The following is a 27,910-nucleotide window of genomic DNA, read 5'->3' as shown; positions in this document are numbered from 1 at the left end:
GGTAGGGACTGGTTAAGTAAATGTCATCCATTTAAAATTTCCACCCAGCTCTTCCATGTTCTTTATTACAGAGGGAAAGAATGAGGGAAGGGAAATAACTTTAAAGAAAAAAACTTTAAATACCACCAGGATTTTAAGTAATCTTACAGTATTTCTTAACAGATAAAAGTGGTTGTTAAGGATAACAAACAGCAAAATTCTCTTTACAGGTACTGCGAGAAAGTAACCAACATTTTAAATACAGTCAATATACATTTATAAATATATATTTTCACTTTTCATCCATAAGCAAAGAATAAGCAACTTACTGATCACACTTTAGTCATCTTATGAATGAATCCCCTCCTTTTTTAACATTTACTGTTGCTAATCTGACAAAAAACGATGTGAAAATCCCACATCTACAACCACTTTGCTGTATTAGGCACCCTGACCACAGGGAAAACCACTGCAAGACTTAAATGTAAATGTACCATCAAACATGAAACTATGTTATTTTAAACAAGTTGCAAACTGTCCAGACATCAAGAGCCAAGAACAGAGATCAGGAGTAACCCTTTCATTCTAAAAATATTGTACATTATCTGCTGTTTGTTTTATTTAAGCCGTTTTATAAAGGTCGGTAAATGCTTAATAATTCTCCACACAAAACTCTGAAACACCATCCATCTAGAACTATCCCGTAATTTAAGGCAGAGATATTCAGCAGGCTCATTTCTTACCAGGACCTTTCTCCAGGAAGATAACCTTGGACTCTGGGAAGAAGTTGGAACCAGTGATCACCATCTCCTCACCCCCACTGACCAGACAGCTGGTGAGGCTGGACTTCTCAACCTGCGGCAGCTCCTGAGCTGAACGCTGGGCTGGGAGAGATCCAGAAAGTTGGACAGAAGCTGATGAAATTAAAGGTTTTGATTTTCATACGGTTGAAAACAGATGGTTACATATACTGTATAAAAAGACACGCAAGCATTTTTCCTCATTGTCTGATAATAAATTAGACTCAAGATTTCAGGTCAAAAAGGATCCTTAAAATTATTTCTGCTTCCTAAACGGCAGAGCAATGAGACAGAATATTTTAGAGAATTGTTTGAAACTTTCAAAAAAATTTTGTAGTTGACATACATAATAACTCTATCATTTAGTAAAATGTGCCTTTTAAACTATGTGACTTGGTTCAAACATTTGGGTTACCATAACACAAGTTTCTCACCATAGTTTGCTGTAACCATTCATCCAGACTGAAGTGGCTCAACTGAGTCAGGTTTGTAGGCCGCCTTGCTCATGCATCTTTTCAGTTCTGGCCACATTTTTTTTTTTTCATGGGACTGAGATCAGGGCTTTGTGATGGACACTCACATTGAGGTTGCTGTCCTTAAGTCACTTTGTAACTAATTTGGTGGTGCGTTTATGGTAGTTGTCAATTTGTGCCCAAGCTTTAATGCCTTAGTAGATGTGTTCAGATGTTGCCTCAGTATTTCTACATAATGTTTCTTTCTCCTAACACCATCTATTTTGTGAAGTGACACCACCCTCTTGCAGCAAAACATTCACACATCATGATGCCACCCACCCCCCGAATGGCTTTTCAACCCTTGTCACCACAGATATTGCGGCTTCAGCCAACATCTTTACAAAGTGTTTTGCTATTGTTCTGGGGTTGACATGCATTTCACACTAAAACTCGTTTTAGTGTAAGTGTCAGTGAAATAATTAATTTCTTGGAAAAAATGTATGTTTATTTTAGATAATGTATTTTAAGTTGTTTGGTTCACATTTTGGGGTTTATGTAAAATTATTGTATTTTATTTCTTTTTAAACTATTTGTTGAAAGTTATCGTGAGATTTGCGTGTATGAGAAAGGCAGCGAGATTTGCATATAAGAGAAGGAGCAGAGGTCTGGAAAAGAGCTAAAAGTAGCCGTCTCGTGTTTCCTGTATCTGTCAAGGTATTTGTATTTATGTTTGGAATATTTTGTAAATGTATTGGTTATGGTGTTTTAATTACTTAGTATTTTAATTTAGAGTGGACAACGAATAATTAATCTGTTAAAGACCTTCGAAGTAGCAGGCGGTCATGAGGTAACCTTTGTTAAAGTATGTGTCACCTGACTGTCTGTAAATGTATCTAGTTCTAAAGCTTTGTCTTTATTTCTGTAGTTTTCACGGCGTTTATGACATTTAAGGAGTTTATTAAAGAGCCCGTTTGAAGGAAACCGTGCCAGTGTTGTCACTTTGGAGTTACACAGAGAACCCATCTCCTTCCTAAATGGTATGATAGCTGGACATTCCCACACTGTTTATAGTTTTACTTTTAGGAATCGTTTGAACAAAAGAACGTGGCATCTGGAAAGTATAACCGAGGATGAACCAGACTGGTGGAGGTCCACATTTCTCTTAAAGATGTCTTGGCTGATCATGTTTCATTTTCCTTCGATTTTACACAAGGAAGATGTGTGTGCGGTGTGTGCTTTGAAAAAATACATACAAAGGCGTGATTCCAATTAAGTCAAATTGTGAATTAACCTATGAGAAGCTTCAATGATCTCATGGTCCGTGCATAGGCATCTTAATGTATGTACATTTCTGAATGTGAACTTGGCATACAAGAACACTTTAGTTTGGCATTTAGCAAATAGAAACGATTTTGGGAATCCCAACTGGTGTAAAGCAGGAACCCTTGAGTCTGAAAATCAGAGAATGAGGAAAAAGATTGTTTATTTTTTATAAGACGCATGTAAACCTCTGGGTTCAGCTTTAGTGACTCAAGTAAATATAGATTCAATGTACATGACATGTAAGTGTCCTTAAGGCCAGAATTACTATTTATCAGATACTCTAGTATAGATAATTTTCTGAAACAACATCTTTGTACGTTTGAATTTAAAAGAGAGTGGAGACTCACAGCACTCCACAGGAATGGAGGCGGCTTGCAGGGACAACACCTTCCCATTGGGTTGAGGGATGTGCACTCGGAACACCACGCGGACCCGTGTGTTCTTTCGTCCTATATCCGTCTCCCCCTTCCGTAGCTCGATGTCTGAGTTACGCAGCTTCAGTATGCCAGCACAGTCAATACTGCATGGGAAAGAGGGGGAAAAAAGCAGTTGGCCCTGTGCAGCACAATCAGGATGTTAAGCATCTCAGGCATATTTAGTTAGTACTTGCAAAATGCCTTTGGGTGATAAAATAACCCACAAACCCAGTAGGAGACTGGCAACTAAAACTGCCTGTGAGGGGGATTTATTACAGTTATAAACAAGAAAATCTCAAACAAGTCCAGTTCCTGTGAGTTCCACTGTAAATGAAAACCAGATCCTTAAAAAATAAAATAATTCAGCTGTAACAGGTCATGGTTATATCAATAAAAAATGTTTTTTTGCTCCACAGGAAACCCTTTAAAATTCCTTGTGTAACCAACCATTATGCTGGTGTAAATTAAGAAAATCCATAAAATCTATTTTGGAAGACATTGCAGTCATTTATAACGAACAGCGTGTTTATCTTTCCTTGGTTAGCCCTTCCTCCAGGGTGGTAAGCCCATAATGCCTTTATGAATAATGCAACCTTAAAAGTGCTTCTGACATCTACCTGGCTGACATGTTGTTTTCAGGAAGCAGAGGGATTTCAAGAACTTTGGTGCTGGAAACCAGGATTTCTTGGCTGGCCGTTGCTACAGTTTTCCCAGTGATCCGGTGCACCTGGTAAAAGGCGTGCGGCCTCAAGTAGCGGTCATCTGCCGTTCCAATGAACATCTGCAGGTTCACGGGCTTCTCGCTGTAGCCAGTGAGCTGAAAGACAACAGACAGAGGCAGAGAAACAGAATATGCAAACGTGAGTCCTTGTGTTTGAGATGATAAAAGATTCTGTTCTACTGATGTCAAATGGCTACTTCTATTTTAGGACAGAGGTTCTCAAAGTACCAACACACTAAATACCATATTTTTTCTGGTACCACCACACTGACAAGACATTTGAAAATCACTACAACAGATCTGTTTTCTATTTGTCTGTCTCGTCACAAGAAACAATGAAAATAAATATTCATGATATCCCCAGTCCAATATGGCAAATGTGCATTAAAAGGAAAATCCCCTTTTTTAGCCCATTTTGTTGTATATGTGGAGTCTCTAGGAATGCAGAAAATTTCAATGTAGTCTGTCCAGGTGCTGCGTAGATATCTTTATGCTCTTTTTGGGTCACATTTTTCAAGCTGTTCAGTTTTCTTTGTTCTCTATTACATTTTTTGAACAATTATGTCACAGTTTTTGCTGCGGAACTGCTATGTTATGGCGGTCATGGAGGTTCAGTTTACCACTATTTTATTTCTCAGAATGATTTAAGTCAAAACGTCTTGGCTTGTATATTACGTTGTCGTCCAATATACTAAAAAAATTACTGAACGGGGTGGAGTGGAGCGATCTGCGACCTGGAGGGGGGACGGTGTGTCATGTGCCTCTCTTAGATTTAAAGAGACCACACCAAAACAAATGGCTCCCAGATGAACCTCAGAACAGGGGTAAAAATGGGGGAACGTGGGGGTTAAATTGATGAGGGATTCAAAACAAAGCATTGCAGTTTAACCTTATATTGGTCACAACTGAATGATTTCAATGTGAAAAGGAAGAACTGAACGGCCCAGAACTTACAGGAGGGACTATTTGTCCCATCTGACCTGGGAACACTTTGGGATGTCTGGGTTTCCCCTCCAGACCTGTTCCCCCTGTGACTATTAATCTATTATCAATCTTGGATAAGCACGAGAAGATGAATAGATGGATGTAGACAACTTTAGACGCTGTAGACGTTTTAGGGGTAAAAACTGTCTATATGCACTTCATGACCTCTTGTAACAGAAAACAGATGAAAAGAAATAACGCTTCTTTGTTTTAAAAGAAAAAAAACTAGCCATATTTTAAGAGCATGATCCCTAATTCATTTTGTAAGGTCTGACATGAAGATTTCTTTATTTTTTTGTACGGCACACAAGACGCCAGTGAAAATGTCAGCAGCATTTCCAATGGTTCTCTTGTGGAAAATGAGCACCAAGCAGCAGTCATCATTTCTAGTTGTTCCTGAGTACTGCCGCCTTAGTCAATTTCCAGAGAAAGACTAAGGTGATGAAATATTTGATGAAAGAAACAGTTGAATTTTGGGTAAAGACTAAGGGAAAATGGAAAGAAGAGCAGGACCTTATTGCTACAGAGGGACAGAACAAACACTCAGGCCACACAATCCCACCACTGTTGTAATGTTGTATTTGGCAGACTCTGTGACGGCAGGATGGCATCCCCCCACATTCACGCTCACACCGGACTGCTCAGAAACGACCACACCCCCAGACAGACGCAGGGTAGCTTATAGAGGCTAACAGAGAAGAAGAAGGCCTTTCATTGCTTTTGCACCATTTTTAACTGCCAAGCTTCAATCCCACCACAGCTGGCTGCTGGCGCTTCGCCCCTGCCGGTTTGCGCCACACACCCTGGTGTCAGTGTTAGGTAGGAAATGATTGATGCATGAAAGAACAGAAAGACGGTGAGCTAGAAATAAGTCATTCTCTGTTCCAAATGACCAACATAATTTCAACATTTAGTAGCCTGTGTTCATTATTTGCAACTCCCTCCATACTCCCTCAACTGCTTCTAAAACAGACGGACGTGGTTAAAAAAAGGAACAAGTTTAAGTATGGGGATGCATATGCTTCACCATAAAAAAAAAAAAAAAACATTAAGCATCCTGTAAATATAGCATGTAAAACAGCATACTAAAAGATGGATGAACCAAAAACCGGCAAGGACAAAAAACATTTTATTTATTCTGAATGGGACACTAGCAAATAAACTGAGAAGAATAAATCATAGAATACAAGCTTTGCTAAACTGCACAAATGTATACATTTACATATAACATTTTAACTATTGTTCTGAAAATGGAATCTGATTTCATCTCATCACATTAATGCCGAGTTAAACTTGTTGAAGCAAAACATTGGCACCCCCAGGTATGTTGACACTCCTTTACAACATCCTCTGAATGTGCTTTAAAAGAGCATAGTGACTAATAAGAGTGAATGACTTCGGAGAATAGCAGGTTGCCTTCATTTAGAAACATCTGGATTCAAGGAAACAAGAAGCAACAACCGTTTTGGGCTGTCGATTCATGTTTTATATTCACGTCTGCACACTGTTGGAGTGAGCACATGCAGTCCTGACTCGTGTTTGCATCTATGCATGTCTGTACAGCGTATCATGTGTGTTGGTGAGTACATGCATGTCTTTAAATCAAGACAAGTTTATTCACAGAGCCATATGTGTTCAAGACAGGATAAACAGACTTAACAGTGTCTGGGAACTGGATCTGTTAAAGAGGACATACAGCTGTAAGAAAATAACAGTTTCAGGGATAAAAATCAGAGTAGTTAAAAAAAATGATGATAATGTTTTGAAATGTTCTTTGTTTTGTGTTTTTTGCTAGCTCCGTTTATTTCTAGATCAAACATGTTTTAGGATGAATATCTAGGTGCAGGATAGCTGATGTTGCATGAAATCATATAGCATAGAGTTTGAACTTGTAATAGGTGTAATGGATTTAAGTGTCCAATGGAACCCATTTATTGTCTTGGCAGGTGCTGAGGGGGAAGCGCACAAATAATAAGAGAGCCAAACGTTGGCATTTTACAAAGCTTTCGCTGCACAGTGTTTGGATGTGGGGGCACAACCAGGAATGGTGGGGCAGGGATTTTAGCAACTTCACAGAGACCATTTTCATTCATCACTTTAGGAAGTCGAGGGCAACTTGCAATTATATATGTCAGTGCCTCTCCTCTTGCCTTCTAAGGCAGGACACTTATTGCAATTTGTTGTATCGCTTTACGGATTACAGGGCAGATTACGACACGCTGTCTCCGTTGAAATGTGATACAATGAGTGGAAACCTCTTTACCGTTGCAAAGGATGTGAAGGATTGTACACAAGTTTTGCAAGGCCATACACTACGTCTCTCATCCATATGGTTCCTATATGAACCGTCCATTTTGGCTTGAGTAGAAATTTCGCAGCATATATTAATGAGGTCTAACATCTCGCTGTCTCTCCACTGAAAAGTGTTGAGGCAAGCAGCTGCCGTCTGTCTTGCTAATGCTAACTGCTATCACTTCCAGTCGCATTCTGGATTGACATTCTGACAAACGTCAATCCACCTTGGTTGTTCCCACTGGAGTCACTTTGAAAAATTTCTGATATAAAATCAGATTCAGGATGACATATAGACCTGAAAAGATCAGATTTGGGCCAAATTTTATGTATCCCCATTTGTCCTTAAAATGTCTGACCTGGTCACGTGACCCGCAAGAAATCTGATTTGGGCCAAATTTGCCTCCAATGGGAACAGGGCCATAGAGTCTTCTACTTTATGGAATTGTAGTGCAGCTCTACTCCTCCCCCACTTGTTTCTGTGCAATGCTGATCAAGTATCCCAATAAACATATATACAGTTATTGTGTAGAAACCAAATGAGCAGTAACCATCACTCCTTTTGGGCTAATCCTGTAACAACGCCAGCTACAGGCTTGCAACCCGAATAAATACCTAAACTAAGAAATTAATTACCAGTCTGTGTAAAGTGACAAACAAATCCCATAGAAAACTTACAGGTGTTTCTATCTTCAATTCAGAGATGGGTAAATGCAGAGGAGACATGTTCACAATAACATATGGATCTCTAGAATGATCAATGCAAGCGAGGCTTTTCAACATAAATGTGCATGACGTACACAGTTGAGTTATGCCACATTCCTAAATCCCATCTCTATCACCTACTTAAAACGGGATGAGTGTAAAATACATCAGGATCGTGGTTTCTACACTTTGAACTTCTTCCCTCTTCTTTGTCAGAAAGCCCTGAGCGTAAATCAGGCCTGATAGAAATCAGTTGTTATATTAAACCACAGTGACATTAATGGCAGTCACAAGACCCCCAGGCCCATGTTCGCTGAGGCACGTAACTAACTTCTGACTTCCAGCATCTGATTGTGGATCGAGTTTAGGATAAACCCTTCCCCTTAAAATAAAACTGCAGGATACGGTTACAGACTCCACTTCCACTAAATAAAGACCCTGCTTATTTTTGGCCTTCATCTGTTCCACTGCGGCAGTAATAAAGCGAGCAAGCTGAGGTGGAAAAACATGTCCCAACATTGCATACATTCATACACAGGCTTACAGGCATATGCATGCCAGACATTTTGACTTTTGTTTGAAATTACAAAAAATTAAATTACTTTTACTTTCTCCAGGGCAATTTTGAAGTATAATTGCATATAGCCACTGGGTGAAGCTTAGAGGTAAAACACCACCTGCTCTCTATGCAAGTTTTACATAACAGCCACTTTGTCAATCATCTGTGTGTACCTTCTTCACAGTTTTTCTTCACTGTATCCCACCCCCCCAGTTTGTTTTCGTCATTGGTCCTCTCTCCTCTCTGTCCCTGTCCTACCTTCTCACCTTCCTCCGCCTCAGTCCTCTGTCGTAACATGACACTTTCTCACAGCGACCGCCTGACTCTACTAAGTTGTTTCCCTGTGTTGCTCCACGGTTGCCATGGTGAGACTCCCCGTGTGTATGCAGGGATGTGTGTGTGTGTGTATGCGTGTGTGTGTGTGAAGCTACATAGACCTACGCTGGTGTAAACCACAGTACTGAAGCTTGTTTAGGAAAGTGGATGTAAGAATCAAAAAGTGTGGATTTAAAACACACAAACTGTACTTTGTGGAAAGCTCTGCAATGTTTTGGGAGGCAGACAGAGGGTGTGTGTAGCTTCCTGGTTATCATGCGAGTACCACAGAAGTAAAAACAGGAGAAACAGTGGTCAAGGTCACACGAGGTCCAATTTTATCTGGCAGTGGTTTCCCTGGTGTGGTACTGAGGTACCATGGGATCTATTGGCGCCCGCGCACACACACACATACAAAGAGAACAAGTCGCACAGCCCTGCTGTTTGCCCAGCACACCAGGGAGGGCAGTCAGAGCCAGGGGGCTGGTTGACTGTTTGTTTAAACAAGGTCAATACACGTGCACGCTCATGCGCATGCACAAAGCAACACACGCAGCAGACACGTTTACTGTATACAGCATGAGGCCTGTATATGGCCCTGTTCAACTTCCAGGCTCAAATCCTTTTATTCCTATTTTGTCCCCCCTCACTTTCACTCACTCTTTAGCACCCCTCTCTTTCTTCCCCCCCCCCTTCTAAGCAATTTTTTTTCTTTTGCTGTTTACTAAACCTGATTAGAACAAGTGAGTGCCTAACACTTCAACGTGTTTACATCAAATACAACCCTGGGGCTAGGCAGCACTAGCCACAGCCACTCCACAAAGTGTAAACTGCATTGCTATGCACAAGGCATGGGCTTGTAAGAGATTCTCACACTTTGATAACCTATTATGGGATTTATATACAAATTATAACAAAGTGTATATGATTTAATTCAAGGGTGCCCAAAAATGTTGTCACATCAGCCAAAAATAAATAAAGAAATAGAATGTACTTAGGAGCCCCCCCCCCCCCCCCTTCCCCCCCCAAAAAAAGACATCCATCCACCTATCCATTTTCCAACACGGTTATCCCTATTGGGGTCGCGAGGGGTGCTGGTGCCTATCTCCAGCTGTCAATGAGGGAGAGGCGGGGTACTATTAAAACAAATGCGGACAATTTCCAAAATGTTTTAGAAAAAAAAATCTCCTGTCACTATACACTACTCATCAATGATCCCAAAAAGTAGTGATTGTGACGAAATCACTAAAAGTAGACTAAAAAGAGTGGCATGTTATGATCCTTGGGTGCTCGAGTTTTGGTTTGTGTTTTCGTGAGTTCCTTGTTGTTTCCTTATGTTCTAAAGATCTTGCCATATCCAGTTTGTTTCTCTGTATTCGTTATTTTTCGAAAGTGTTTCAAAATTAGTTAATTCTTTTGTTTTTAGTTTCTTAGTTAATTATTGTGTCCTGTTCTTTGTGCATTTGGTTTTATTTCTCTTAGATCAGTGTTAGTCTTTTTCCCCTTGGTTTGTAGTTTCTTTGTGTTTGGTTCAGCAACCATTGTGTTAATTATTCCCAAAGTCTTGCCTGTTTGCTTTCCTTCAGAGCTGTTCATAATTCCGTGATTAATTCCTCTGCATTTAACGTAATTCTCCACTCTCACCTCAGTATATAAGCTCACTGGTTTTCATGGGTCTTTGCTAGTTTGTCATGTTACACTACTTGTGGTTCATATCCTGCTCTTCCTGGAATTCCAAAGTTTTCATTATTGCTTTATCTTTAACACTGTTTTTTGGACATTCTTGGTCTAACAGTTTTTTTCTTTAAGTAGCAACTACATATATCTACTGCTGTAAAAATATAAAATATTGATAATCACAGTTTTATCAACGTCATCTGTAACTTTTGCTGTTTTTAGATTATTTATGTGGACTTAATCAGACATGTAAAATACACAACCAAATATTTAGTAATAGATTTCAAGTGCTTTTCTACAGAATATTATACCTTTTTACCCTTCTCTTTTTTATAGAATAACACCAGAACAACAAACCACAGATGGTAATTAGGAAAGCTAATTCCACAAGTAGATAGAAACACTTGTCATGGTACAGAAGTATGTGTGGTGTGCCAGGAAGAGAAAAGGTAAATTAGAAAAAGAATTTGGGTCAACAGAAGAGTAAGAAAAAGACCAGAGATGCTGAGAATAGGAGACTACATTACAGATATTAAAACACAGTAATGAGGTCACTCAAGTCGTGGGATGAAAATCATTCAATGCATCCAAGCTGGCAGAAATAAGGCTGAGTTGGAGAGATGACCTTTTAAATCCTTGTTACTTGACACCACAGCTTCATTTAGATTTATTAGCTGTGATAATACTGCTAATATACCCCCATTTTCTCTCCATTACCTTTTCACAGCCCACAGCTTTAAGTTGCATTTGTGTGCATTAGCTTTAGCTCATGTGTGTGCTGTATGTGTGAGCACTGAACAAGTGGGATAGCATATTCGTTGCCAGTCAGCTTGTTTCTGTCATATTGGCCAGTCCCTATCTCTAGCCAAATTGGTAATACCAGAGGGGCTCCTTATACTTGTGTGGGTGCAGCAGCACACAAATAAGCTGGTTAAATATGCCCAAGGATACCTCAGCCTTCAGCCAGAGAGGCTTTGGACTTATATGTCTCCTAGCAACAGGTGTACCGATTAAGGTCCTGCAGCTAGCCCCAGAGGAATGGCTAAAGCAGCTAAGCACGCATGCAGCCAAATTTCACTTTGCAGTTACATTAAAAGGTTTAGATAATTGGTTTTAGGGTCAAATTAACAAGCATTAAAGGAGTATTTTTCTAGAATTATTGTGCATCTTTTCAGCAATAAGAATAGGATATAGCTCACTCTTGCTTTATTTTGCCAGGTATAATAAAAGTGTGCACCAAGTCTGCTGATAAGTAAAAGTGACTGGAATGTTTTTGATGCTATTTACCATTACATCAGAATAAAAGCAAATCACTCTAGTTGCTTCTTTCTGCTTGTAGTACAAAAGTCATCTTATAAAAGGTTTCGTAGCTCATATATAGTATAAAGTCCAATCTACAGCTACCTTAAAAAAAAAACTTGGTGCTCTTTGGTGAAATATCCCCAGTTTGCTTTCTGCTTGTGTCTGTGTCAAGGCTTCTGCCATTGTGAATTTGATGGAAAATTATCAAAACTAAATTTTTAGAGTTGACAAAAGAATAGCCTACAGTTTTTTAAGGTTATCTAATATCTCAGCTTTTATTATCAACATTTTGATATTAACATATTATTGTTATATCACCCAACCTTAGCATAATGATATGGGTATCTCGTTTAAGATTAGAAAGCAAAAGTTGGTCAGCAACTGGGAGCTGTATTTACAAAAATACAAAGTTGGTATCAAACTACGAACTCAGTACAGTACCGTGTTTTGTTATCCAAATGAGAGTGCCAAATTTGTATTTCATGCGGTACTGTCCCAACACTGGTATTACAAACCTGGCAGCATGACAAAAGATATTTTATAAACACTCCTGGATCTTAATTGACTGTAACCAAAAGCATCTTTGTTAGCAATTAGGTAAAATAAATGAATTAATAACATTTCATTTAAAAATCGAAATACTTAAATTTATGGATGAACTGGTAGACTGATTTATTGATGGATGGATGAATCTATACCATACCAGCTTTATTTATAGAGCACTTTAAGCATCCACTGGACAAGTGCTGTATACAATATAAAAAAACAGAATCTCATAAAAAATCAATAATACAAAAAAATAAGACCTAAAATAAATATAGGGCAGGAAAACTAATGAATGCTACTGGCTACACTTTCAACTTCTAATAACACTTTACACATTTTAACAAGAATGTCTATGGCGCTACATCTCTACAACATTGTATTCTCTTGTATTGTATAGAAACACAGATTCTAAAATAGTTTTAAAGTATCTGGATGAGTCTATAAAAACGACTTCAATAGTGCCTGATAAAAAATAATGCTTTGGTGATCAAGCTGTATTTCCAGCTCAGAGCAAGACACAAAGAGCACACAAAGAAAGAAGATGTAAGGGCAACTCACTACTCTGTAAGAACCTAATAGAAATTTTAGATCTCTAAAGCTTGTAGATTACACTTGCTCTGCAGCTTAAACAGTCTAGCTTGTAGGCAAAGCAGCTCAGTGGTCCACTGATTTAGGCAACGGCCTAGTCAAAAAAAAAGGAAGTTATCACCATGTCCAGATGGCAGCTATGACGTTATTTGGTGACATCACATCACTGGAAGTTTAAGGAGAGAAAGAGGTCTTGCTGAGCAGCTGGTATGGACTCTATTTTTTGTGTACCAGAATTTAAAATCAAAACTTGATTTTGTAACCAATGCTTACTTTTATTCCTCAGTAGGCAAACAATATAGTATTATTTGTTAGATAGCTGCTGTTTACTATATATATATATATATATATATATATATATATATATATATATATATATATATATATACTATTTGAAATATATACTGTATAAATGTATAAACAGCCAGTTAAAAAATAAGTTTGTAAACCTTGACATTCAACCTACTTTGGTTCCAATACAATACCTCGTTCACCCACACATTTTCTTTGTGCACAGAGCCGTGGAAACCGCTACTGATAGCAAATGCTATTTGTGCCCTTCTTTCAACCACTTTCCTAACTCTGTTTGTGACAACACAGCAGTTTGTGAATTTGATCATGAAAGTATTCAGTAAAAACAGCTAAATTTTTCTCTCATCCTTGCTGGTACTTGCATACTGCGAAGTTGCAGTGACAACTGAGAAAATGTGTTGCCCTATCTTTGTGGATACACATGAAGAAAGAACAAAGTGGGTTAGCCCAGCTAATCTAAAAAGATATATCAACTATCCTCTCTCATGGGTAGTTTATCATTAAAGTGCTATGATGGCCTTTTTACAGCTACTTGCTAAAGAAGTAGCTGTAAAATACCAAGTATTGTATGTATATATATATATATATATATGGCCAATGAAAATGCGTATAAATAGAATGCATATATATATATATATATACACGCATATAGGGTTTATATACATATATAGACCCAATAAACATGAGTCACTTTTCACAAATTAAATATGTTAAACTAAACTAACTTCTGGGTCAAAACTTAAGGTACTGCTGACCATGGTTTGACTTGGTTTAAAATCAGCCTCTAAATTATTTTGTCTGATCCAATACATTGTATTTAGTCACTGGTTGCATGAAGTGAAAAAGCATCACCAAACATTTTCTCCTCATGATGAGAAAAGAGGGCAACAGTGACAAACGCTTGGTTGAAGAAAAAAAAAAAAAAACTGAAGTTAAATTATGCATTGTCACATATGGCAGGATTGAATCTTGGTCTAACTGAGGTGGAAATGGTTAATGATTGGCCTGAAGGGAGACTGCATGGCTGAATGTATGAGGACATAGGCTGTTTCTAAAGCAACAAATGGCAAAAGTCTGGACAGCTTTGTTGTTTTAGGATTTTTTTTGTCCAAAGCTGTTCAAGTGTTGTATTTGATCTTACTTGTTAGATCTTGCATAATATGCAAAATCGCTGATGCCTGAGTTCACTGTATGGTTTACTAAGTAAGAAAACTAAAACTAACAATTAAAACAAAATTGCAAAACATTTCCATTAACAAAGACATTCCTGCAGTTCAAAATGGGAAAAAAGAAAAGAATGTTAGCAATCATATTTGATCAGGGAACCAAAGTCTGAATTCAGCCATTGTAAGTTATACATCTATGCTGTCTCGCATCCTATCAAATGACAGACCAGCTGACTGCTGTATGTCACACCCTTCCTGCCAACGTGCCAGCTTGTCTTTTTAGTTTGCTGAAGGACACATCAGTTGCCTCCCTGAGAGACTTTCTGTAGGACGGGATCTGGGTGATCATTTTTGAACCAACAGGTTGCACACTAACCTAGTTTCAGGCAGATGATAGCCCACTAATTTTACTTTCTTACAACATACTAAAGGTGCACCTGAATAAAATAGAATATCATCAAGCTGTTAATTTGCCTCAGTAATTCAATACAAAAAGACAAACTTGTATATTATGCAGTCTCATTACACTCATTGTTTCCATTAATTGTGATTACTAATACTTACAGCTATCTATAAGCCAAATCCAATTTTTGAGAAAATTTTTAATTACATGTGGCCAATGAAAAAACACTTTAACACAAAAACATTATTTTATGGCATACATAATTATCAGGCGGTCTGCTGACTTGTCAGTTGTTCAACACACAGTTACCGACTCCCTCCACAAAGAGGGTAAGCCACAAAATGTCATTGCTAAAGAAGCCGCCTGTTCACAAAGTACGGTTTGCCAGCATGTTAGAAGGTTGAGTGGAAGAAAGAAGGGAGGTAGTAACAGCTGCAAAAGCAACAGGGATAACTGCATGATTGCGATCACTGTGAAGCAAAGCCTATTCAGAGATTCACAAGACATGAACTTCAGTTGGAGTCACTGCTTCAAGAGCCAACATGCATGAATGCTGGCAGGAAATGCTGGGTTTCCACCAGCATGTCATAAGCCTGGTGGGCCGCCAGGCTAAACATTGTCTGTTTATTTTAAATGCTTGATGGTGACATAAAACCTTGAGTCAAGTTCTCGTCAGGGTGACAATCTCCCAGTCGAAACAGCTAACACGCTAGCTGTTATTAGCTCGACGCACACTACATTGCGCCCCTTTTTTGAGCCGCAAGCCACTCCTAATTCAGAGACGCATCATAGCTGGGCGAATCAGCGAAAGAATTCTTTGCTGTCCATAGGTTCAAAATCCCATTTTAAAATGAAAGTAAAATTTGCATTTAATTTGGAAATGAAGGTCCCACAAACTAGAGGAAGAATCTAAGTTGCTTGAGGTCCAGAATCCAAGCTACTTGGGGCTAAGCAACCATCTTGGCTTGTAGTTTAGAGTTGCTGGCCTCTGCTGACAAGGTTCACGGAGATGCTGATATAATTTTCCAATATCAGTACCAAAATACCAATATCTACTTTTATGACATTGTTATCACTGTACTTGTTTGGCCAAGAAACACCATAGAGAATCTATCGTCTATTGTCAAAAAGAAGATTAGAGAGGCCAGATCCAGCAATGCAGACAAGTTCAAGACTTTTTTAATACCTCAGCAGTGCTACAGGCTGATCACATCCATCCCACTCTGTGTTGATGCAGTAATTCCTTCAAAAGGATGAGGGCCTTTACATTGCACTTGCATGCATTACATGAATTTTTACATGGACATGGACATACTTATCAAAATAAATTTTGGTTTTCATTAGCTGTAAGCCATAATTACCTTAATTAACTGAAATGTATAATTCTCTAAATAAGGAATCCATATACAAGTTTCACATTCTGAATTGAATTACTGCAATAAATGTTATAATTTTTTGTGATTTTAATTCATTCATACACTTGTAAATGGAGCTAAAAACAATCTTTACTGTAAACCATAAGAGTAGTTTAGATTTCTGAAATCCAAAAACACAAAATCAGATGTTATTCTGTAATTCTAAATATTTTGTGATCCAGCACCTTAGAGCAAATTCTAAAGAAAAAAGCCAAAAAGAACAAAAGAGAAGAACAAAAGAGAAGCGGGAAAAATCTGAGGCCCAGAACTGTGCAGGGGATAGAAATGTTACCTTGACAATAGGATGGCCACCAGATGCTGCTTTGACAGCTCCTCGGCTGCCTTCAGTCTCATAGTGTGCACGGTGGTGGGCTTTGGGTTGCACCTCTATCTTCAGCTCATACTGGCCAAATTGGCTTGGCAATGGCCAGTCTAATGGAGGCAGGGAGGTTGTCCTGAGGAGGCAGAATCACAAGTATGCACATTAACACCCACACAGAGAGGTAGGGGAAATTAGAGCTCCTGCAACAAACTCTTCAAGTGCAAGTGTTGTGTGAAAGATGCATTAAAAATGTATCTAAGGCGTCCCTTGCAAACGGTCAGGGTGTTTGAGTTCTACAAACTCAAACACTAAGAGAGCATAGATAGAACCTTGTCGATGCTGCAGCAAAAACATCGCAACACTCACAATGACACAAATAATTCATGTAGGCATAAAGACAGAAGTTATAATTAAACAGGAAAATATTCTCTGTTCCATAATTGCCAAATTTATATATATATAAAAGCCTTTCCCTCAGCAGTGGCTGGCCACAGCAGCCTCTCTTAAGCTTATCTGAAAAAAGAAACGTCCAAAAAATGGGTATTCCCCTGTGAAGGACTGAAATGGTGCGATGGGTGACAAATGGTGGTACAAAATGCATTGTTCTTTCTCCCATCAGACAATGAATCACTGGAATGCCCACATATGCTCGCTTTGTTCTTAAACATAAAACTTGTAATAGGTCATGTTAAGTGTGAATCATTTCCTAAGGGGGACTTTTTTTTCTGAGTCTTTACCATTTTAACGTGTGGGTCAGAGAATCGGTAGAGGGACAACAAGGGTGTAAGTTAGACAGTACATAAATGACTGTCCAAGTGTGTTCTGTGTGCATATGGTACTAGGGCATATTTTATGTCCAGTGCACCACAGCGGGTGGCATTGTGTGTTTTTCCTCAGTGCCTCTTTTTTGTTATCTGTGTAAGCCACAATCATATTTGAACAGCTGCACATAAAAATAAAACACTGAATGGCTGTCTCCACACAGAAACAGGCTCTGTCCATGTGAGTGCATTAGATCAGTTTATCAACAAGCCATGAACACACGCTTGACCTTTCCATTTTGGTTTGACGGTGTACCTCTGGATTAGTGTTTATTTGCAAATATTTAGGTTTATACTTAAGTGTCTAATATACTAGGGACAATAGATATAAAGTGGGCTACTACTTTTTAGGTGAAAATATATATTCTTTCTTTCAATTCTCTGAATCGAGATGTGAAGGCTTAGAAAAAAATACTTGATATCATTGAGAAAACTGCACATAAATTAATAGACATGCGCAGTCTTCTGGTGCTGCACGAGCTGGCAGGCTATTTCACCAGCACCCACTCAGTCCAGAGGTTTTGTCTTTTAAAATCTATTCTTGGACATGTTGTGTGTTTCTGTTTTTTCATCTTGCTTGTACACATAATGATTTAGACTTAGACAATAGATGGAGCTAACCATTTTGTGGAAAACCAAGTTTTTATTTTCATCTTTGACAGCACTTATGTTTGGAGACCGTCTGAGCAGCCACGCTCCCACTGTTTACACCAGAGATCCAATATTAGCTCTTGGTAGCTCCGCTGTGCCGTCTCCAACTAAGTGACCTGATGTTCCCCACAAGCTGAGAAGGAGATGCAGGACTTGGGGCAGCATCAGGCATTGCAACAGAAGGAGAGGGTACAGACCCATGATCCTGTCCGTCGTGATGGGAAAAATCAGATCCCTTCCCAAAAAACTGGATGAATTAGTTGCCTTAACCAGGCATCAACAGGCTTATCAATAGAGCAGCTTGGCTATGCATTAATATGTAAGTTACGTGCTGCTGCAGATACCATAAAAACTGGACTTACTGTATGCCAACACCAAGGAGGCATACATCTCATCAATTCTACCTCCTCTTGGGTGCTCAGATCACAACCTGGTTCATCTCCAGTCTGTATATATATATCACATGTACACAGAGAACCAGCTGTGACACAAACAGTGAAGAGACTAAAGAACTTCTGAGGGACTTTTTTAACTCCACTGTGTGGGAAGAGCTCTGCAGTTCTGATGGAGAAGACACTGACCGCATCAACGACTGCATCATGGACTACATCGCCATAACCCTCCTGAAGGTATGGTGTTACTCCAATAAGAAGCCCTGGATCAACTTTGAAAAAGCTCTCCTTAACCCTGTAAAACCCAAATATAGAAAAACACTAAAAAAAAAATTTTAAACCACTCAGATGTTGTTGTAGGAGGCCTTTGAGGCTGAAAATGAAGTGTTTTCAAAAATTTTATGTTTTAGTAAGTTTTTACAGAAATGTTGTAATATTGCAACATTGGGCCAAATGGGGAGCAGAATTTCCTGTATGTGTACTCATTGTCTGAACAACAATATAGGACTACGGATTAATTTGCAGGGTTTTGCTTTTATCCCAGAACAGTATAACTTGAAAAATACTCTCAGTCATGTTGTTATGAACATTTTTTTTTATTGATTCCAGTAAAGAGAACTTTTTATTTACAATGATAGTCCCAAAAACAGTTCCTGTCCTCTGAAAAACAGAGGCGAACATCGCACTTGCTGCAATGGGTATTCGTATACCCTTTACTGCAGTGTCTGCAGCGTCCTCTCTTGACCTTCATGGGGAAATGTCCAGTGAGGTCCTTGCGCACATCGAGTGGGGGGTGTGCACATGATTTCTTGGACGAACAATTTGGACTCCCATCATCTGAGGATGGTCTCTTCCTAGCAGTCAAAGGACTCCCTGCTGCGTCTGGGTTCCCGCTGCCTGATGATGGACGTCCTCTTTTTGGAGTTGTGAGTGTTGTGTCCATCTAATTTGAAAAGAGAAGAATCAATATTAATAATCAATTCATGCACGTGTCAAAAATGCATGCAGATATCGCAAAACATGGCAAATAGCAGAAATAGATTCTTACCAGGATGAGAGAGGATACTAGCTGTGCCTGGAACTTTCTCATGTTTAGCATCTCCTTCTTTGGCATCGCGAGAGCCTGACAGTGCCGTTTGTAGAGGAGCCAGGCGTTGACCACGGCGAGGGTGATGGTGTGCCAGAAGATGTACATGTACCATCGGCGGGATTTCAGGGTGAACTTGTATTTTGCTGTAAATGAGTCCAACAAATCCACACCTCCCATGTATTTGTTGTAGGTAGCCACAATGTAAGGTCTTTCAACGTCAATGTAGGTTTTGGTGGCTTTGTCCCAGCGCTGAATCTCTTGCACAGGTTCTGGTCCAGTGAAGGATGACACAAGTGTGACTGCCCTGTTGTCATACCATTTCACAGCGCAGATGTTGTGTGTCCCCTCCACTCTGTGGTCAAAGCTTCCTCTACCCTTCTTCTTCAAGCTCTTCTCATCTTCAAGGTTGCAGTTAGGGAGCCGCACCTGCCTGGCTGTACCCACATAATGGATTCCATGCTCAAGGAGCTTCACTACCAGTGGAACAGAGGTGAAGTAGTTGTCTGCATAGATCTTGTAGTTCTGACCTTTTGGAAGTGTGGAGGCAAGCTTCAATACAACATCACCTGACAATCCAAGTTCAGATTTGACGCGTATTCCATTCTTGCTGCCCTGGTAAACATCAAAGTCAAGCATCATGCCAGAGATTCCAGCTCTCACCCATACTTTGAACCCCCATGGATGTGGCTTGCCTCGCATATACTGCTTGATGCTGCTGAACTTCCCCTTGAAAGGAATCATCATTTCATCCACAGAATTGTGCTCTTCTGGTACCACCTGCAGGCATTTCTCCCTGAATGATTCAAGCCATGGTCTGAGTTTCCAGAGTTTGTCCCTCTTTTCGATCTCTGACACTGTCAAATTGTTGACAAAATGTAATTTTGTCAACAGAGATTGGAATCTGTTGCGTGGCATCACATCGGCAATAGGGGGGTGCCGTGTATCTGTCTCCCAGTACATACGGGTTCCAGACATTTGTACCAAGCCCATCCTCAGGTACATGCCCAACATTTTCTGTATTTCCTTTGTATTAGTGTTAACAGATCTTCCATCATTTTGAACGCTGTACTCATTTGTACTTGTAGCCAGAGCTTGAATCATGTCCTCTGACACAAACTTTTGGAAGTATTGGAGTGGTGTGTGGAGGAAGGTTACATCGTCTGTGACAGGTGGACCAGAAAAATCAGTATTGGGACTGATAAAATCCTTTTTTTGCCAGCGATATCTGTCACGGGGCATGATGCGTTCATTTTCTTGGGGCTCAATGTCCACATTGGCTGGGCAGTCAGACGGCTCTTGGTTTTCTTTGTGCACACAGGGATCATTGTCTGACTCCTCGTCACTGGCATCAGTGTCATCAAGGGGTACGTCCACATCACTCTCTCCATCTTGGATGATTGCAATGATATCCTGCACACTGTACCGAGGATCTTTCCTTGCTGCTGGCATTCTAAAATGGAAAAGATAAAATTTAAACAAATGTATATATAAATAGTACACATACTTAGATTCTAGATAACCTGCAGGAAAAGACTGGGTGGTGGAGAGATTGATGTTAATTTGAAGTGTTTACACATTGCCCTGAAAGTAACCCATTCACACATTTCACTGGTCACACAATACTGTGTGGCCGACCAATTCTAAACTGTGATTATCATCAAAATAGGAATCCAAGTAGCCTCCAACTTACAGCCACACCTTACATTCCTGAACATCAACCCCTGTTCCAGAGCAATGTAATGCAAAGGCCCCTCCAAGCATCCCCACACCTGCTTTGACTATCAATTGATTGGACCATTACCTTATCAATAGCCAAGACAAAGGGCAGACATGCACAACATGGCTGTTGTGTTGTAGACATGTTAGAAAGCCCTGCCTTCTGTGATAAGGGAAAAATACTGAGTGTTGAAGGTGGTTAGAAATCCTTATAAGTAAATTAAAATGATTAGATATGGCAATATATCTTAGTATATAAGCTTCTAACACAATAATATATATAATCCAATATAAGGCAAAGGGCTAGAATGTGTAAATTATGTGTGGTTCAAAGTTATATTGGGAAAACTTCCTCTCAAGACATTCCTCTCAAAAACAGGGTTGTTTTGACTACCACATTCACCCAATGTTGTAATATTGCAACAATTACAAAACAAGCTCTAGATAAAGTGTAGGGCACATTTTCCACAATAACTACATATTTACATGTTGTAGACACTGTAATAAACACAGAAAAAAATATGCAAAGCTTTTTACTTACTTCAATTAGATAAATCCAGTCCAGTAAATCGAGGGAATGATGCTCAGGCAAAAATCTGGAGGTTGTGTGACTTCTTCACCTGAGGGCAGGCCTTGTATACAAATGTAGGACCCAATAGCATTGTGAGACCAAACAACATGACCCAATGAGTATGTTAATGCAGTTGAACCAAAAAAAAAAAAAAAAAAAAAAGGTTTATTTTGGGAGGACAAAAAATGTTGTAATTCTGCAACAGTGGGTCTTACAGGGTTAAGGAGAACAAGTAGCCTTTAGATCAGGGAACAAGGAGGAGCTGAGAACTGTGCAGAAGGAGCTGAGAATGAAGAACAGGGATGGGAAAAAAAAAACTTCTACAGCAGTAGGATGGAGGACCAGCTGCAACAGAACAACATCAGTAGGGTTTGGAAGACAATTTGAAGTTACAAACCAAACTCCTGGGCTGCAAGAGATTCAGCGTGGGTGAATGATGTGACCCAGATTTTCTACAGGTTTAACATGGCACTCACCCCTCCCCAAGCACACTAACCTCTTCTGAAAACCCCTGTATCTTCAACGTGTGGATGCTTTTCTTTCCTAAACTTCACACCTCTCAGCAATCACCCACCCTCTCCACTACTGAGGACTCCATCCTAAAGCCTCCCTGGCCCACCAACACCCCTGTCCCTTTCAGCACTTTATATGTGGAATGAGCTGCCTTAAATCACGGTGTGATAGCCTGCAGGTCCAGACGGCAGATCAACTGTGTAGCATCATGGGATACATGTTCAACAAGAGCCTAAAGATAGGGAAGACCTACTATGCGGTACCAATGCTGAAGACCATACATCCGAAGGACCTCAGCAGCTACTGATGGTCATGAAACATCGTTGCCCCCTGGTGAGGTCTTCATTGTGTCCACTGCAGTTTGCCTACCACCCTACCATCAGAGTGGAGGATGCCATCATCTATGTCCTGTACGGACCTCTGATCCACTTGGAGAAGCCTCGATATACTAAAAGGATCATGTTCTTCAGACCACTCTGTCTTAGTGGATACTGGACTATATCACTGACCACCCAAATACTGTGCCAGTGGGTTGCCAGAACTTATCTTAGTCTTGCAGACTTAGAGCAGTTCCTCAGGTAGTCCAACTCTGTTCTAAAATAATAATAATAATAATAATAATAATAACAATAATAATAATAATAATAATGTATACATTTTTATATTAAAAGGTGTGCAAATAATTGAACATTTCCATTTTTGCAAATTGCTTTTTACACTTTTTTGCTTCTTGGGCAGAGTTTGTTTGGTAGGTACATGCGGGCAATTGCAGAGTGATTTACATTGTTCTGTAAAGTGACCGCTATCTGTCTTTTTTGACTTGAACATTTAAAATCTCAACATATGCTAAGGACTATTTGCACACGTTTAGCTTCTCAGGAAGTGTTGTCGGTGCATATAATTTAAACATTATCTCTTGATTGTCTCTGTGTTATGTGTGAATTCTAAGCCAGTGCCTTACCAAAATTTCATTATGTTACATAATGACAATAATGATTCTTGATTCTTCTTGATTCTCAACTGGAGAGCTCCTTCAGAGACAGACTGCTGCATCCTTGGTGCACAAAGGAGCATTATTGCAGATCCTTCATCCTAACAGCTTTCAGAGTCTACAACCATCACTGTAAAGCCCCGCTTTAGAGTTTACTTCCCTAGTGTTTTTTGCACATTTTTTCTTTCTATTTCTTGTAAATGGTCTGTTGTCATAATATTTTTGCAAAATGTTGTAAAAATAAATAAATAAATATCCCACTTAGTGGCACATTTCTCTGAATTTAAGTATGCAATTTTTAATAAACAGAAAATTGCACAGTATGTTGTTCTAATGCTGTAAAATTGCCCTTACTGTGCAGTCTCTTATTCTTACTTTCTGTTTTTTTTTATATTTGTTCCCGGTGTGATTCTGCATGTTCCAATTTGTCTCTCACTTTGCTGCTGATAGGGACTATTCTATTCTATTCTATTCTATTCTATAGTACAAGCTTTAACCATAAAGGGCATGCGTCTTCAGATTTTAGATCTAGAAAACCGGTAGGGATTACCACATCTGGATAAGACAAAGTAGCGTCTACAATAGCATAATTTAAAAATATTTGAATGTGATCTGAGAACAAATGGCCAGACTTTCATTGTTAAGAAAAAATTTTTTGTCACAAGTGGTCATGCATCACAGTGGTGAACTACATGAAGAGTGATTTTAAATCCCTTGGTAACTTGCCAGTTTGTTGGGTCTCCCAGCTACAGCTCACAGACTTAATATCTCCCAACTTCCTCCTCCTCACTGGGTAAAACATTATATAAATCTACTAAATTAACTTTAGTTTGAACAGGAGATTGCCATTGTGTTATGCATTAATGCCGGAGCTTGGTGCTCCAAACATAATGCAATCACTCTTCTGAAACTCTGCTGTGTACTCTGCTGCCTTGGGCTTAGATTTTGCTTTTGTGCTATTTTACTTATTTCTTGATTTCAGACATGAAATTAATATAAACATCCAAACTTACAAGCTTTAAAAAAAACACTTAAAAGGAAAAGTCTCAGTTCAATTAAAAAATTATTTACAAGTAAAAAGCTACTTTTATGTATAATAAACAATTGAAGTGTTAACTTTTGTCATTTTTAATTGTGCAAGCAAAAAAAAAAAAAGAATAAAATAACATTCCATGACTGAAGTAGCCCAAAAATTCTTGCAATTGTCAAATTTTAAATCTCAATTGTCAGCTAGTTGAAATTTTCATAGACAGCAGGTAACATTTAAGATCGGCCACTCTGATAAGGTATTAGAATTACTCACTCATGGCCAGTCCTGGTAGTAACGGCGTTAGAACACAACGGTGCTAGTAATGGTGCTATTTTTCAGATACGGAGTAATCTAACTAGTTACTTTTGTCATTTTTAGATACGCCATTATGTCACTTACATTGTAACGCGGCGCATTACTGCAACTTGATTAATTAAGACGCCTTTTCTTAAGAGCATGCTCTCTGCTGCAGAAGATTTTTCTAGTGCAGGGGGAAGCGGACCCTGCGGAGGGTGGCGAGGTGATGTGAGATAAAGGCATGCCTGAGGAAGCTTAAGGTGGGCGGGTGTTCACCATGCATTGCACATACAGACAGAGTAGACCAACAGCAAAGAGACACACACCGCGATGCAGGAAAGCCTTGCAAATTCAGACAGCGTAGGAAGCTGGGAGTTTAGGTGCTATTGTACGTTCACTCAAGTCAAAGGCAAAAATGTGCAGGATGGGTAGATACAAAAGCGAAAGGTTAAAAGTAGACCAAAGATTATACTTTTTTTTATTGTTTGTTTTAAGTTATGTTGACAAGTTTTGCACTTTACTTTTTTAGTGGTGTACTGAGAAAGTAGAGTGGTAGAACGTACTTGAAGTACTTGAAGTACATTCTACCCAGCTGTTGTCTGGAATGGTAAGACTATTTAATATTACTACAGTGTATTTTATTGCTTGAAAAGCATAATTTTTTTATTGCTATACCCATTTTATAGCCTGTTATAGCCTGTTAGTGTGCAATAACAATGTAGTTCTAAAATATCCAGTTGGTTTTATTGTTTTTATAAACATTCAACATAATACTCTACATCATATATATTGTAATTGACAGGTCTCTTGCATCTTGACTCACTTATCCCACTACACACACAGTACAAATGGTATAGATAAATGTACAATGTTTTCAGATATTTAGTCCATTTAATTAATTACTATGCATTTTTTTAATTTATTTGACAATTGAAATAACTGAATAGTTATTTGCTTATTATAGTGCAGCAACTGAGTTAGTAACTCAGTTACTTTTTGGGAGAAGTAACTAGTAACTATAACTAGTTACTTTTTATAAGTAACTTGCACATCACTGGTCATGACATAACCAACAACATGTGGCTGCAAAGCCTCCATGGCAACAAAACAGAGGACAGAGGAAATATGAGCATGTGACAGAAAGAGGGACAGACCATCTCCAGACAAAGCATAACCTTTCTAAAATGTCTAAGTTATTACATGGATGATGCCCCCTGGCCAACTGCAACCACAGAACTTTGTTTTTCTTGGCCTGAGTTACACTTAAATTTGTAAATATTGCTCCTAGCTGCATAGATGTTCCATCAAAGTTTTCCACAAAATGGTGAAAAATGGTTATTGTATTTATTTATTTATTGCTAAAACACAAATACCGTACTAATTAATTAATAAACAAGGGTGAAGCCCTTGCAGCTTTCTTCTGTTGAGTTGTAATCCTATTTTAACTGGTTTAAGGAAATTTGCACATCATCTATATGTGACTCATGCGAATCCAATTAGGCTTTAATCGGACAACCTTGAACCAATACATTAAGACCAACTACTGTTGTCATAAAATGAATATGTATTTTTCATACTAAAGGTTGTACTAATCATTCTTTGCATTTTCCCTCTAGTTATTGTCTTTTTCTTAAATGCCAAAATCTAGCACAAGCCTTATTTACAGACTGCAGCTGCAGATGTCTGACATTTTCCAAATGGAAATTTGCTTTTGCTTAAATACAATTTTTGGTGCCCAATGATTACCAGCAATCTATCATTGTTAGGAACAGCAAAGGTTAAACATACTGTGATGTGAATGTACTCCCCCCTTACAGATTTAGCTTGTTTATCCTTTTTTGTAACTCGTGTATGTTTGAGATCATCAAACGCATTTTTAAAAAACATCTTTTCATCTATTGTCTACACCATCTTGTCTTTGCAGGGTCAAAGGAGGGCTGGTTCCTAAGGACAAATATTTGGTTCTTTAATATTGAAAGCAAAGAACGTGTTACAAAAATGCTACCTATAAAATTTTCTCAGTAAAAAAAGGTTTTGAGAGTGATTCCAAATGTGTTTGCAAGTGTTCAACCTACAAGTTTGCTTTTTTTCCAGATTTTATTTTTCAACCTTTATTGGGGATTCCAGGTTTTACAAATTACATTGTTTTCAAATTGCTTTTTACAGATTAAATACTCTACATTTCTTGTCTTCATACTTTGAAGCAGGGGTTCTTCTAAAGGGTGGAGCAAAGATACATTTCAATTGATCGGCATGAACATTAGCAATTGCAACTATATTGGTAAGTGTGGCGCAAGCGCACATTTTTATTGGGCAGCATGGACACAAACTGAGAAGCATTTCTTTTGGTCTGTGCCTGGCCGCATAATCAACAGTAGGAGAACGAGGTCATGTCTGAAGAGAAGTCAGGGTCCAGTAATTCACTCCATCCAAAATTCAGATTATTTTTTTTTGGTGTGACAATTTATGAAAATACTCTCATTTTCTGCTGCTGGACTACGAAGTTGGTCTTCAGTGACCAATAGAAAAGAAGCATGCTTGCTGCACAGTGAAGCCCCGCCCCGCGAAGTGCGGAGACAAGAAACCCAAAGAATGCAATCTGTAAAAAGTGATTTGAAAAGAATTTAATTAGAAAAACTCAAGTGTCCAAAATAATAATAATAATAATAATAATAATAATAATAATAATAATAATAATAATAATAATAATAATAATAATAATAATAATACAATTGAGAAATCAAAATTTAAAAAACAACAAATCGTGGCTTAAAGTTGAGCATACACATTGTTTTCAAGTTCCATTTTTGTAACGTGTTCTTTGCTTGCAATATTAAAGAAACAAATATCTCTCCATAAGTGCCTATCTCCAGGGGTCACTGGGCAAGGGACAGGGTATACTCTGGACAGGTTGCCAGTCCATCACAGTCAGACAAAGTAGCAGATTTCAAATGATGATTTCAATTCAGAGAAAAAAAACTACCTAAACCAACCTGAACCTATGTGAAAAAGTAATTCCCCCTAAACATAATAACCATTGTTGGCAACAACTCCCAACAAGTTTTTACAATAGTGGCTATGAGTGTGTAGGAGTTTTGGCCACAGTATCTCAAGTGAATTAAGTCCAAACTTTATCTAGACCACCTCAAAGCCTTCATTTTGTTTCTATCAGCCATTCAGAGGTGGACTTGCTAGTGTACTTTGGATCATCGTCTCACTTCATAACCCAAGTGTGTTTGAGCTTAAACTCATGAAGTGACGAGAGGAAAATCTCCTACTGGATTCTAGAAGCATTCATGGCTCCATCAGTTACGGCCAGTCATCAGTTTTGAATCAACAAAACAGCCTCATACTATTAACATATTATTTTAAATTTTTTAATGCGATATTTCTCCTTGGGGCTCTTCCATGGACGCTATTTTTGCCAATTTTCTTTCTTATCATTGTATCATGAACCTTAACTCTGACCTTAACAGAGGCTTTACAGGTTCTTAGTTCTTTCATGACCTCCTATATTAGTTATTGATGCTCTTGAAGTAAATTTGGTAAGTTGGCAAC

At 38.7% G+C, this 27,910-nt stretch overlaps 1 protein-coding gene across 3 annotated transcripts in view; it reads right to left on the bottom strand.

Moving 5' to 3' along the window:
• nfatc3a (nuclear factor of activated T cells 3a) overlaps positions 1–27,910 on the bottom strand; it is a 90,709-nt gene that overhangs the window by 29,485 nt on the left and 33,314 nt on the right. For 2 of the 3 annotated variants that reach the window (XM_021319542.2, XM_021319543.2), the window contains exons 3-6: positions 16,251–16,413; positions 3,591–3,790; positions 2,905–3,077; positions 723–893 (exon numbers count right to left, since the gene is read on the bottom strand). In XM_021319542.2, coding sequence (XP_021175217.2) covers positions 723–893; positions 2,905–3,077; positions 3,591–3,790; positions 16,251–16,413 — 707 coding nt within the window. The remainder of the gene's footprint in view (positions 1–722; positions 894–2,904; positions 3,078–3,590; positions 3,791–16,250; positions 16,414–27,910) is intronic. The other variant, XM_012868714.3, reaches the window with a different exon arrangement.

Source organism: Fundulus heteroclitus, chromosome 4 (genome assembly GCF_011125445.2).
Source record: "Fundulus heteroclitus isolate FHET01 chromosome 4, MU-UCD_Fhet_4.1, whole genome shotgun sequence".
Taxonomy (NCBI): domain Eukaryota; kingdom Metazoa; phylum Chordata; class Actinopteri; order Cyprinodontiformes; family Fundulidae; genus Fundulus; species Fundulus heteroclitus.
The sequence above is the reverse complement of the archived record's forward strand: the minus strand, read 5'-3'. Positions and strand labels throughout refer to the sequence as shown.